We start from the raw sequence: 15,000 nt of genomic DNA, 5'->3' as shown, positions 1-15,000 counted from the left end.
TATTGATTTTATCCTCAGTGTGTGAGCGGGCGAAATTCAACGAATTTTCTGAGAGCGGGTGGAATTTTCTCATCCGGCCCACTCAAGGCAGATGGAATCCTAGCCTTGGTTGCATAAGCTTGTGTGATGAACTTAAATTTTCATTTTTTTTACACTGAATCCGTTTACATACAGAAGTTAATTTTTCTTAAATTAAAATATTCCTCTTTGAAATTTTCAGTTTGTAAGTCACTTTAATACTACATTTGCTATCAAGAGCTGTGCGAGTCAACAATTAAAAAAGTGATTTCAGAGAGGAAAGGTAAGAGAGAGGAAAAAATAAATAAGTTAAGTCATTCACAGTCTGAAATAATAATCCATGACATAATTCTACCTGAATGTAAGTGATGGGATTTTTAGAACTTTCCCCTTCTTCTTCCACAACAAGAGCTTTCCCTTGTTCTCGCAAGTATCCCCTCATGCAATCGCATACTGTTTTAAGTCCATCTTTAACTCTGATAAACAACCGGTGCATTCTTGCCAGATCTGAAAAGAGAGTCAACAAAAGGCCGACTGGCTCTTTACTGGCTATTTTTTTCCTTTTTTTCTGTTCTTGACATTATTCATTTTGAGAATTACAAAACCATCCAAAACATAAATGAATGTACTTTGTACTGTTTTGTGCTGCAGAGCCCATTAGTTCTTTTCTTGCCCTGCCTGAAGCTCTTAATCTTACATGCCAGATGAAGTTGGCTTATTGAAGCACAAACGTCTCTGTGAAGATGTCAGCTATTTTCTTCACACAAATGAAAAAGAACTATATTTTCCCAAAATTCTCAACTTACATGTAGTTGAGATTAGACAAATACAAAAAAATGTACTTCTAAAACTGGTATTCACACAAAAAAGAGCAAATGAAACAATACCTTGTTACACCTAATTTCAAGTGAATTTCATTGAATCATGCCTTTGTGAAATGTAACCAGAAGCCTTGACTATGAAACTTACATGAATAACTCATAGCACGTTAACTAAACCAAAAAAGAACAGTAATGCAAATTACTGTCCCGTGTGAAACCCACTTTGAAAACTAAATCAAATCAAATACAATGTACAAACCCTCAATTTTGTTGTGTTTAAGCATATGAATAACACCGGAATTTTCCATTTCAACCACTGTCTTCATGTGTTTACGTATTAATTCTTCTTCTACAACCTATGAGCAAATGAGAAAATATATATTTATTACTGAAATATAATTCAATTCTGTTCCACTTCTCAAGAATGGCGAAAATCCATTTTTAAGCCTTTAAACATGAGGATTGATCTATTTAAGAGGTCAACTTATACATGGATAAATTTGGTAGCTTCAGGTGACATTAGTTTATTGTCTCATGTTATATTGCAAGGACTGAAATAATTGTCCATAAGAGTTGTAAAGGAAATGGTATTGTTGCGATCATTCAGTGATTGACTAGCATTTCATTCATGATCCTAACCTTAACAATAGGTTCCTCTGTGGTTGGATCCAAGTAGTGTTTCGCCCTTTCAGATTCTTCATTAATTCTAGCTTCAACCTAGCAGAAAATCCCACAAGTAACACCAGGTTGTTTTAAAACAAAAATTATTAACTTTTTAGCAAGAAAGGTAGAGTCTAACAAACCTTCTGAATATAAACAGATGCACTGTTTTCCACAAGGAACTTCTGGCCTTCCAGCTGTTGAGGGAACAAATAAATGTACTGACTTGACTCTTTCTGAGCTTTTCCAGTGCAGAGTTGGAAATAAATACTGGTACTTATGGATGACGGGCATTATAGCAAGTAAAACCTTGGACAGACATTCACACTTTTTAATAATATTATCAGTGGTGATATCACCCTGCGAGCAGAGGATCTCTAAAACTCACCAGAGGGCAAGCAAGAGAGGTTCTGCAGAAATCATGTCAAGTCTTTTAAGTCGCCGCAGCCCAAGTTTCTGGGCTAGTTCCAGTCAAACTGGTTTAGTCAGGGAACACATCATATTTTTGACTCGGTGAAGGTCAAAATCGAGCCTTCAGTACAAAAATCACATGGTGTCTAAGAGTGCGAGTCTCCAAGCAACAGCTAAAGACTTGACACTCAATAAAAACTTAATCCATTTCTGCAAGGTCCTTTCTTTCTTGGTGTCGAGTTAAGAAAGGCTCTGCTGGCAGGGTGTGGTGATATCAAATACTGGTAAATCCCTAAACACATCTAATATGAGTGATGCCACATGTGAGTCAAAATTCTCTTAAGGTAGTACTTTCTTTCATCTCATTATATTCTCAAATATCAAATGTTATCCCTTCATGTTGACTCAACCAGGAGTGACCTCAACGGAGAACAACAGGGCAGTTCCCTTGAGAGTTGTTTTCTTGAAGGCTGCAATTTGAAATGAGCGAGTTTCATGGTAATCTTATGGTCCATATGCAGATGACACCCACAGGGCTCAATGCCATCTTCTTTCAAATAAAAAAAATATGTCATAAACTAATATCAGAAAAAATCTCACCTTGTAGAATTCAGCAGACTCTTCAAGGAAAGGCTTCTCAAAGTCTTCCTCATAGACACTTCTTGTGTCAATACCAAGAATCATCAACATCTGACAAGCATTTCTAATGGCCATCCTTTAAAAAAGCAGTATACATGTATTATTAAATCAGTCAGTATTAAAGCCTACAAAAAAAAAACCATACCAAGACTCGAAGCCTTCTCACAAGACCATCTCTTAAACTTTTTTAATTTTACAAGGTTTTTAATGTATGCATGTGCAGTACAAAAGAAAACTACAAGCTTTTTCTATAAAATGAGGTTACTGAGTCTGATGGGCACAAAATTACAAAATATACTGGATGTTATTTTTGGATTCAGTCTGTACCTTTACTTACATTTCACAGTTAAAAGAACATGATTGTGAAAATGACTATGACATTTGCTGTGTTAATCTGAAAACCATGAACACTATGATTTGATTTTGACAAAATTTTATTATCTCTTGGTGCAAGAGATCCTGAGTTTGATTCCCGGATCTCGCATCCTTGTTTTGACTTTTTTCCTTTCAGTGTAGCTTAAGTAGCTTTTTACCTGTAAAACGGAACACTGACGGAGAGGAGGGAGTAAAATGAGCACACCGTCAACCTCAGGTTTGTCAGTTGAATTACTGTTACGAGTTATCGACGTTCAAAGCATGGTTACTTTACTTTACTTTACCAATTGTGCAGCAACCAATCAGGAACGACGTGAAACCACAAACTAATCACCGTTAGTGGTTGCGGTTTAGTTTTCTCGCGTGTGATTGGCTTTTTACTTGAATTACAATAACATCATTTCTTAAATATTTCTAGTGTTCATGGTTTTCGGATTTTCACAGTAACTGTCAGGGACCGGTTGCTCGAAGCATGGTTAGCGCTAACCATTGGTTAAGAGGTATATAAAACCAATTGGTTTCCATGGTGTTTAACCCTGGTTAGCGCTAACCACACTAAGAGCAACCCGGGCCAGGTTGCCAGTTTTGAAAAACGATATTAATATTTCAGATATGTACAGAAATGCACAATGATTTTGATAAGGGTCAAGAAGTGTCCCCCCCCCCCCCCCCCCCATCTCTTCTCCCCAATTTCAACATCACTCGCATCTGGGAATAGAGTGTTTTTAATGTGACGTCATGGCAGCCACATTGGTGTACCTAAACAATAGAATGGCGGCCATGTTGGTGTACCCAACTTATCCTCTGGGAATTGAGCTCTATTATCATGCAACAATGTTACAGCTCACGTGAGTGAAAACACTCTAAACAGACAGTTGCCTTCATGAAGTGTCCCCAAAACTCAGGTCCTCAAGGAAAGGGAAACAGCTGCATTTACAGTATTGCGCAAAAGTACTGAGAGCGTAATTCGACGAAATCCGCGAAATATCTTTGTTTCAGCGAAATGACGACGGAAACATTGCAAAAAGGCGCTGGAATGTGAAAATTTCGTTGAAAGTTTGCAGGGCCAAAGAACAAAATTTGCGTATTTCGCTCTCATACTTTTGCACAATACTGCACTACCACGCTAACTGTTACACTTGCCGTATTGCTAGAAATAGGTAGCAAATGCTCAGACCTAAAGGGACACTTCAAGTTGAATTTCAAAATTGGGTGTCCGTCTAATTGTGTGCATTTCTGGACACAAGTATAATATTTTCAGGACTGCTAGAATATTTCAAAGCTAACCCTGAACCCACCACAGCTCAGTTCCAAATTTACCCAAAAGGAAAGTTTTAACATTCCATGATGCACGTACACATCTACAGTACAAATGACAAAAGTACCTGTCAACCACCTCTCCTTTACGCTCTCTTCTAACTAGAGTTAGCAATGTTTGACAAAGATGATCTCTAATATTGCCATGCCTCACCACCTGGAAAGAAACAAAAAACACAGATCAAAGGAGAAAAACACTTTCCAAAGAATAGAAAACATAACCAACAAGATGTCGGAAAAAAACATTCAGCAGCTTACCAAATCCCTAAAAAGGATTAATCCCAAATTGTAAACATTATCAACACCATTCTGTTGAACATACACCCGATCCTGTTAAAATAACAAATAGCTGATTAAAACTTTTTTGTCCTTCACCATTGTTTTATATGTTAGGCAAAGCATTGGTTACTCAAAATTGGTTATTCTGAAGTGGTTTGCCATACTAGTTTCATTTAACCCTTTCACTCCTGCGGGGTTCGATCCCATTGACGAGTACAATTCTCTGACATTAGACAGAGTAAAACCTGTAAGTCTCAGTGGCCCTTACAGGAGTGAAAGGGTTAAATGTATATTTTAGTTTTGTAATTACTGTGTATCAATCGATATTATACAGAAGATTAACACTACTTTTCCCACTTCACTGCCCAACTCAACTAGCTATTGCTAACTGCGGTTGTGAGAATTCTTTTTCTTTTATATTCGTTTACTCATTCTTTTAACCCATTGACTCCCAGGGGTTCCCCATTGACGAGTAAAATCGTCTGGTGTTAGACAGAGTAAAATACTAAGTATGGCTGGTTTTGGCCGGTTTAGGGGTGAATGGGTTATTAAATTGATGTACTTATCTGTTTGTAAGCATGAACACAAATTTAATAATGTTGTTGTTGTCTGGATACTATATGAAATTCTCTGCTAAATATATAGTGTCTCTTAGTGGCAATTATAGTTGCAAAAGAGCTTAGTCCTTTCAAACCATTCTCCTATTATTTTATACTACTATTAATGCACAAAGTTCCAGTACAGTACTTTCAACAGACTTAACAGTATGTATAGTGAAATAAATAAATACACATGTAATTTTTTAAAATGAAGTTTACAGACAAAGGAGTAAAGTAATTCTTGCACTTATCCAGACAATTAATTTTAAGCAACTGTCTCTTGTTGACACCAGAAAAAAATATCTCTTATAGTCAGATAAGAGCGAGGGTCACTTCTCCATTTAGACTATGTATAATAAACAATTATTGGATGAGGATGAGCATGATATCATGAATTATCAAAACCAAGGTCTGTGTTATCTGCCGAAGCTGAAGGCTGAGGTAGATAACACAGACACGAGGTTTTGATAATTCATGATATCATGCGAAAACCGAATTCAATAATTGTTTTAATATACATTTTTCACATAATTCATCCTCAGAAACAGAAGCGAAGCATTCAGCCATTTTGTTTCTGAGGAGAACACTCCAAGGGGCTTAGTAACTAGGAAGACGTTGAACTTGACATGATAAATGTAATATCTGCAGCAGATATTACATTTATCATGTCAAGTTCACAAGCTATTGTGAATTGATTGAATGCTCTTGACCAATCAGATTTTTCATAGTGAGTCTGATGTATAATAATAGTTATTTACAGTAGTTTTCCAGACCATTGAGCTTCGTGTTTAATTTAATAACTGTGATAATTATCGTCCATTCACTTCTGACAAACATACCATATACATAAGTATGTCTCTGATCATCACCATTGACGTTTGATGATCATTCCATGCTGCATTTAATGTATCCAGGAAATTATTGTTTAGAGAATTTACAACATCCTTGCGTATCTTGAAAAAATAAAGAGAGAGAATGAACATAAAAAAATGCATTCACTTCCTAAAAAATATTCCACAAATCTCTCTTCGTATCAATGACTTTTTGTTTTAAATCAAGAAAAATACAAATAGAATCAATACAAATTTAGGCTTTATCCAACAGTTTTCATGCCAAAATACAAAACTATCTGAATTGACTGTACAAATAATAAAAAATTAACCAATAAAATGCACAATGCATTCATTATAAAGAGGAATGTGCAATCCAAGTTCTACCTGTACTGAGATATCTGAAAAACAGACAATATTGACAAATGGCAATTTATTAATCAAGAGAACTGAACTAGCAGATAATTACCAACCCCACCTTTTCTGTTAAGTGATCTGTCACAACTTGCTTCAATCCAGAGTACAATCGCTCCCCATGTTTGTGTAGAACCATGGTATAAGCATTCCTGATTAAAAGCACATTATTTTAGTCCCCAACAAAAAAATTGACTCTTCACCATCATTTTCTTGGTAACAGTACGAGTAATTAACCACTCTTTGTACTGTTTTATTTTAAGCTAAAAAGTTAATTTACCCTTTTTTTTTCTTGTCTGGAGATAAATAGGCATGATAAATTTAACTTACAAAGCCAAGACTCACAACTCAATCTTTGGGTATTATTACGAAGCGCTCAAAATTCAATCTGTTCTCCATACAGCACATTTACGGGCCAACTTTCATGAGGAGCTTGGCACACATTCCTTTTCAAGTTTATCGACGTCCAACAAACATTTTCTAACACAACAAAATGGTTGACTGTCAATGATCATGACAGTCTTAGGTTCGGTCACCATGTCCCACCTTGGTGTAAAGCTGTTTGGACAATTTATAAAAATCTCCGGTCTGCAAAATTCTAAAAACAAAATCAATTCCTAGTGGTAGATACTAAATTGTAGTGCCTTAACACCTCACAGAAAAGCATATTAATTTTATGAATGAAACCCTCCCTGTTACTCTCCTTAGTTTTACATCATCATAGTTGGAGGGTGGCACAGTCGGTTAGTGCACGGCCTTGGTGCATAAGGTCCTGAGTTCGATCCCCGGATCTCACATCCTTGTTTCAACTTCTTTCCTTTCAGTGTAGCCTAAGTAGCTTTAAATACCCTTAAAACGGAGCACTGATGGAAAGAGGGGGGTAAAATGAGCACACCATTGGCTTCCTGGGAGAGTACTCTCTAGAGAGTAAAGGAACTTCCGACGTTAAATAACGTGTACCTTTACCTTTACCTTGTTCAAGGAGAAAATTATAAGAATTACCTGTATAGTTCTTCAAAACTAAGACCACTGTTGTTCTTTTTTTGAATTTCCTGGATGGCATTCTTCAGTAAATTCCAAATATCTTCGACATACTTGTCATCCATAGTCATCTAGTTAACAAGGCATACAAGTAAATAAATTGCCAAAAGACCAAAAGTACAGATTTATTATTTTAAATCAACAGGGCAAACCAATGAAGCCACCAAGAGTCAAGTGAGAGAATGCATGCCACAAAGTGTGTAACTAGTGCAATCCAAATAAAATAAATTGTTATTGGCTGTTGCAAACAGTGCAAGATGAAACAGAATTTTTATTTCCAAACAAACATGCATAGTACTTTCACGTTGACAAAAGATGGTCTTACAATCACCAAAATATTAGCCACCAAAAACGGACAAATTATAATATATTTACTAGCAAGGCAAACACAGCAATGGGCGCATGTATCCTTAAAATGAAAAGTTTTGAATTTTTAACCATCGATTTTTACACAGTACAATATTTGTCGCATGCAACAAACTGACGACAGGCTGAGTACCGGTACTTGTTTACGATTGTCGTGTATGTCAGGGAAAATATTGCAGCATTTTAAAACATGTTTTAAAATACTGCAACAATCGTAAGTCGATTGTACGACGATTGTCGTGTATGTCGGGGAAAATATTGCAGCATTTTAAAACATGTTTTAAAACACTGCGACAATCGTAAGTCGATTGTACGACGATTGTCGTGTATGTCAGGGAAAATATTGCAGCATTTTAAAACATGTTTTAAAACACTGCGACAATCATAAGTCATGTCGTAGGCCTGTCGAAAGCTTGTCGTATGCATCGAAATTGCACTGTGTAAATCGGCCCTAAGCAAAATTGCCCAACAATTACGGTATAGCATGCTTCAATGCACAGAGAAACTTAATGAAATAAGCACTTTTGTTTTAGTTAATTTCTTGGAGAATTTGAAAATAATGAGATCACACTCATAAGGCAAAATTTGTAAACTAAGATTCCTCTATTAGCGAAGACACCAGAGATGACACCAATAGTTATTAATGTACAGCAAAAGTCTTTTCGCTGTGTAAACGAGGGTTCCTTTTTTCTAGACAAGAGTAAATATCAAAAGGAGAATTTGTAAACAGATATCTTTCTTACTAATAACAACTACGGCTTGTGTAGAACTTGCATATTCTCAGTAGGTCAAAAAATAACCAAAATATGTTATAAAAAACTTGGAATGACTGTTTAAAACATATAAAGGAAAAAGAAATTGCACAAAGCCAGTTTCAAGTTTGAGCAACTATTTGGTGAACATTTGCTTGACTTCCGCTACTATTTTAATTAGCATACGGTCTGGTTATAAAACAATGTTTAAATTGTAATGTACCCTAAATAAACGCAATGGTCCATTAATGTGCAGGCATTATAGACGAGTATAACCCTAATCTTGGTAAGCCTTTCTCCACGTCTATAAAGTTTAACAGCAAATCAAGGTAAACCGCGCTAGATTCGCTTGATCATCTCATAGCTCAAATATTCGATTCTCACCTCTGTTTTTGTTGCTTCACAAGACCATTAATTAATTTTGACTTCGAAGTCCTGTAGCAACATTATAGAACTTCGTAACACGCCAAGTATCGTCAAACTTACCGGAAAAGCTCGAATCCTCATCTTGGTGTCCTTCTTCCCCGGTCGCAAACTCATTTCGGAAACTTCGCTTGAGAGCAACTCCCTTTCCTTAAAATCTCTTTCCCTGTAATTTTTTTCTACAAAACGTCGGGAGTAGTGGCTCTTCCTTTCCTTAAGGTATTTAAAATCATCGAAAATATAAGGTTTATCTTGTTATCTTTCTTGAAAATTTTGCAAATCCCTGTCAGAGTGTAACCCATTACCGAGCTTCAAAGTCGGAGCCATTAATATAGCCCACAATGCATTTAGAACTGACGTCATGCAATCTAACCTTGTTCCCAGGTACTAGCGAATGTGACTTCTGACTGTTAGTAACTGAGTTAGGAGGGGACGTAGTCCCCAGAGTTGTGGTCTGACCTTATCTGGACGGGGGGCATCTTTCACTTCCTAAATAGATTGCGTAACAAGCAGTCTGGCTAAAGTCCCCCCATAAAGCATTGTAAACTAGTCCTGAAAAGCCCCAAGGGGAGAGACTAATAGCTTCACTTCACTTCAACTTGGGCTAACGTTCTTGGGTTATCACGAACTCTTGAAACAATTAATCCTTAAAGAATCTTACATCCAAACGAGCACGCTGTTCTTAACAGAGTAGTGTGGGAACAAATAAGACTAATGCATTTTATAAATGAAGACTAAAGAAAAGATAATGATAGTGTCGTGTTCGGCTTATGATTTTCAGTAACAATTATTCCACGAGGGCGCGTTGGATATGAGATGTTGGCTGTACTCATCTCATATGACAAGCGCGAGTGGAAAATTTGTTTTGTTAAAAACGCCCACAAATTAGGGATAAATTTTCCATGCTTTATTTGTAAAAACAAAAAAAGTGATGCGTACGGTTACTGATATTTGTAGACCATGATCAAGCTAATCAAAACTCTAGAATCGCATTATCCATAGTTTTAATAAAATTATTCCATGAGCGCGAGGTAAATAGCCATTGAGGCCGTAGGGACATGCATCCCAAAAACTATACTTATCTAGCACTGTCACTTATTTATCTGGCACTGCTACTTATTATCTATTTTGATATCGTATACTGATATCTAGAAATCATTAAACGATGAACCTTTTTCATTCATTAGGTGCACTTTAAAATAAATTTTATTAAGTGAAATAGGAACATGCTCTTTAAAACTGGAGGGAATCATCTGAAGACAGTTTAGATATATATATATTTTTTTTTGTTTCAGATAGGGTATAGACGCTACAATATCATAAAATATTGTACGACTCTTGATTCAAGGTAAGTTTTTGGTAAATACATTTATTGGACAATTTCAATCATATATTTGAAATCAGCATAATATAACTTCAAGTTCATTTTCAGTGTAGGATCCCTTTAAAGTTAGCACTTTTTCGTCCAAAAGTCACTAGTTAAAATCAAACTGCCTCTATGGCGAACTCGTGGATGCTTTTCTCTACGTGTCAATCTCGTTCCTAGAGCCCACGTACCTCTTGGTCAGCACCGACAAACGAGAGGCTCTGGTTGCAACCGTTTTCAAGTGCACTGTGATTGGTTGAAGAAGACAATAGCCTTACCGGAAGTAAATATCCAGTTCCAGATCTCTTCGACAAGAAAAATAGCTCAGCACAAATATCTTCTCGTTTCCTCTTAAAGCATTGGAGGAAATAAGCCGAAAGTATGTTCCAACATTGTTATATATATATATATATATAACTGCAGACAGTACTGTTTCGGCCTTCTGGGCCTCATCAGTGCAGTGCTGATGACTAGGATGGAGGTTAAGCTATAAAGCCACCCCAGATGTCCCACGCATGTGGTACATCCAAGTCATGCCAGAGTGCTCAAACTAGCGAGCTAGTGAGCATGCGCAATTGCTAGCGGCATTGACTCATCCTAGTAGAGTGCTCAATTTGAACATGAAAGCAAAAGCTTTGTAATGCCAAAGAGCTATATCTAACTGCAGACAGTACTGTTTCGGCCTTCTGGGCCTCATCAGTGCAGTGCTGATGTCTAGGATGGAGGTTAAGCTATAAAACCACCCCAGATGTCCCACGCATGTGGTACATCCAAGTCATGCCAGAGTGCTCAAACTAGCGAGCTAGTGAGCAGTTATATATATATATATAACTGCAGAGCCTTATTAATGAGCCTTGAAATTCCAGCATTGTACTAAGTTTTTTTTTTCTCTTACATAAAGCAATCTTTTACTCATAATCTTCATTCACTGACGAAGCTCTAAACGGCGAAACGTTTGAAGTATAAAACCGATTAGAAACACATATGCCTCAAGAAGTTATTTCCTTATTACATATATATATATATAAGTAGAATGATAAAGATTGAGTATCCAACGGTGATGCCACTTGCGAGGAGGATCCAAAAGGATACAAAACGTCTTGACTCAGATAAGTTAATAGGAAGAATGAAAAAATGAGTCGCTGGCGAACTTCTCACAGGTCTGGTATATTATAATCTCGTGTAAACGTTTCGCCCTTCGGGCTTCTTCAGTACACGCTAAAAACTAAAAACTAAAAATACCTGGTACAACTGAACTTGCGCTATTTATACAAAACCATGAACCAAAAGGTGTAAAATGTTTAAAATTACAAAAAATTATAAAAAATCACAATAATATGTCAAGTAATATGTGCGGTTGGAATATTCCAATATTTATACAAAACCATGAACCAAAAGGTGTAAAATGTTTAAAATTACAAAAAATTATAAAAAATCACAATAATATGTCAAGTAATATGTGCGGTTGGAATATTCCAACCGCACATATTACATGACATATTATTGTGATTTTTTATAATTTTTTTGTAATTTTAAACATTTTACACCTTTTGGTTCATGGTTTTGTATAAATAGCGCAAGTTCAGTTGTACCAGGTATTTTTAGTTTTTAGTTTTTAGCGTGTACTGAAGAAGCCCGAAGGGCGAAACGTTTACACGAGATTATAATATACCAGACCTGTGAGAAGTTCGCCAGCGACTCATCTTTTCATTCTTCATATATATATATATATATATATATATATATATATATATATATATATATATATACATATATATATACATATATATATATATATATATATATATATATATATATATTCTGTTCAGGAGTGAGGTTTGGTTGGTGAGCGAAGAGTGGAAGACCAGTAAACTTTGTGCTAAATTGGGCGTAAAGCGAGTCGAATTAACCGCCAAAGTTTCACAGCTCCGAACAAACTTTATTAAGATAATTTTGCTGAAAAAATATGTTTTATGACACAAAATAACTTATAACCGTTATCTCAAGCAACTTTTTCGAAGACTTACAACTAAAATACAGATTTTAGAAGCAAAATTTTAAGTACTAGTACATCGATTCGTTGGCCTTTGCTGTGCAACAGGGATGCGAACCAATCTCGACTCCAGAGCTCTTCTCTTGACTGAACGAGAGAAGAGCTCTGGGGAACCCTGAAACAAAGTGTCTTCTCATTGGTTTTTGGTTTTCGGGAAGGACAATCAAAAGCGTCTCTAATTGGTGCATTCATCTTAGCGCTAGGAGTGAGCAGGCGCCGTAAGGTTCCAATAGCCAGTTTTTGGCTATAAGAACACTACGGCGCATGTTCTCCTGCATAGAGTTTCCCAGAGCCTTGGGTCGATCCAAGGCTCTGGTGACGAGAATGGGATGCGAACCCGAAGAACACCCTAAACTACACATGCGCAGTTGCAACTTCCGGTCCGAGAAACGGTTGCAACCAGAGCTTCTCGTTTGTCGGTGCTGACTAAGAGGAACGTGGGCTCTGGGAACGAGGTTGTCTACGTCTAACAGTTTAACAGTTTTATTGAATTAGCCACTTCAATTACAGTTCTGCAAATTACTTAATTATTAAAATGTGGAAGGTGCAGGAAAGAGACCATAGGGGCTAACGAGTTCCTACACCTTACTTTACTTTTAATACTAGAATTATTCGAGTGGAGACAAAATGCAATAACTTGTTAAATAAATTATTACAGACTTATATAGCAAAACGGAAAAGAGTAATATTCACAAATATAAATATAAATACACTTGATTATGTAAATAAACGTAAACTTAATTTGCAGGCAGTTTTATGATGAAATGATATACTTTTTTAACTATTTCTTAAAAATCGAAAGTGACGAACTGTTTCGTATCACCAGAGGGATATCATTCCATACTACTTGATGTCAAATTTACCATAATTTGTATTTATCTTGCGGATGTAGAGCTTTTTATTAGCTTTGGAGCGAGTGTTATAACAATGGCTAATTGGATTGATATAATCATCAAATATATATGTTCGGGTAATAAATTATTTATGCATCTATACATGAATTCTCCTTGTTGAATTCAAGTGACTTCATAAATTGTCAGAATGTTCAACTTTGAGAATAAAGGTTTACTTGGCTTTCTGTTATCTGCAAAACAGAATAGCCCTTACGGCACGTTTTTGCAAAATATGAATAGGCTTTAATTTTGTTTGATAATTGCTACCCCAAGTCAACGTGCAATATGAAATGTAAGGGTAGATGAAACTATAATAAAGACTAGTCATTACATTTGTTGGAAGAAAATACCTACTCTTAAAAATAATTCCTATTGACTTAGCGATCTTACGAGATAAGTCTTCAATATGCAACTCTTAATTCGAGTGTTGATCAATTTTTACACCAAGAAATTTTGTCCATGTTGCTCTTTTTATGAAATTACCCCCCGAAAAGCATATAGTATTTGGAATATTTGGAAGCGTTTTAAGTTTCTTTTTCGATGCAAAAAATTAGGAATTTAGTTTTCTCTAAGTTAACACTTAAGCAGTTTCCAAGAAGCCAATCATCTAATGAGCTGAGTTCTGCGCCAAGTTCTACGTGGTATCTAAACGAACCACCGCAGGAAAAGGCTTTTCCGCAACACCTAACGCATATCAAACTTTGGGTTAGGATTTTGGCTGGATAATAAGTCTAACTTTCGCTCCTTTTATGGCTTTAACCATTGTTTGAAGAAAGCGGGCTTTATTGTTCATAAGACAATGGTTTGCAATCACCGACGCGTAACGTAATGAACGAGCGCGAATTTCAAAAATCTTCGGAAGCGAAAATTGTTACAAACCTAGACTTTGTAGGGGAGGGTGAGTAAATTATGTGTTACAATGGCAGACTGTGTGGGGGAGGGCTCGGAAATAATTTTTGTAACCAGTACACATCTAAAGGGAGTGGGGTGGGGCAAGTTTGTAAAAATGAGAGGGAGGACCGGACAGGAAACCTGCGAAAGATTCGATAGAATGGCTCTTCCATTGAAACCGTACGTGCTTCCGATAGCCTTATATAATTCAAACTTCCGTTAAATAAGACAAGGCATTTGGCCTTGCAAAATTATCAATCAAAATACATTTGCCGAGCTTTGTCTCACTTTAATTGTTACTCCCTCCCCCATCACGACAAAAACCAAACAAACCAATGGCTGTGATAGCGCTTTCGCAACTAAAGCAATTCCCGCGCACAAAATCTTTCACGGATTAGCCACAATGTGGTTACCCAACGAAATCCATTAAAACACGCTCTTTTCATTACTATGCCGACAGCGATTTTAAAATTTGCGCGTCATTAACCCTCGGTCCCTTGGGCTTTGTTACATAAACCGTCAACTAACAATCAAATCCAAACATTTCAATTTCGCCAGACAATTCGCGCGGTTTTGTTTCACAAATTGCCAACAATCATTTCACAATCATTCACGAAAACTTCAATGCGTGTGCCGGTGAATAGTTTGAAATCACGCGCGTGACCACGTACAATACTTTCACAACTTTCACATTATTATTCTAAGCCCAACTAATCTAGAAATCCTAAAAAAAACTTTTCTAGCTTTACCCTTTGCAATTGTATACTTGAACTACTATCATGGTACCTGGTCGATCGCAGCGGGTAGCTGTTGATTATAAACTATCGAAGTCATTCCATCTTGACTGTGGCG

General features: G+C 36.4%; 1 protein-coding gene across 1 annotated transcript in view; it reads right to left on the bottom strand.

The window, feature by feature from the left end:
• LOC137983509 (cullin-3-like) overlaps positions 1-9,288 on the bottom strand; it is a 30,600-nt gene extending 21,312 nt beyond the window's left edge. The window contains exons 1-11 of the mRNA XM_068830661.1: positions 9,009-9,288; positions 7,366-7,475; positions 6,428-6,515; positions 5,959-6,072; positions 4,500-4,571; positions 4,310-4,398; positions 2,511-2,625; positions 1,643-1,696; positions 1,479-1,556; positions 1,099-1,195; positions 374-525 (exon numbers count right to left, since the gene is read on the bottom strand). Of these exons, the coding sequence (XP_068686762.1) occupies positions 374-525; positions 1,099-1,195; positions 1,479-1,556; positions 1,643-1,696; positions 2,511-2,625; positions 4,310-4,398; positions 4,500-4,571; positions 5,959-6,072; positions 6,428-6,515; positions 7,366-7,475; positions 9,009-9,062 (1,023 nt within the window). The 5' untranslated portion in view covers positions 9,063-9,288. The remainder of the gene's footprint in view (positions 1-373; positions 526-1,098; positions 1,196-1,478; positions 1,557-1,642; positions 1,697-2,510; positions 2,626-4,309; positions 4,399-4,499; positions 4,572-5,958; positions 6,073-6,427; positions 6,516-7,365; positions 7,476-9,008) is intronic.
• Positions 9,289-15,000: the final 5,712 nt, after the last annotated feature.

Source organism: Montipora foliosa, chromosome 13 (assembly GCF_036669935.1).
Source record: "Montipora foliosa isolate CH-2021 chromosome 13, ASM3666993v2, whole genome shotgun sequence".
NCBI lineage: Eukaryota > Metazoa > Cnidaria > Anthozoa > Scleractinia > Acroporidae > Montipora > Montipora foliosa.
This window is presented reverse-complemented; position numbering and strand designations above follow the sequence as displayed.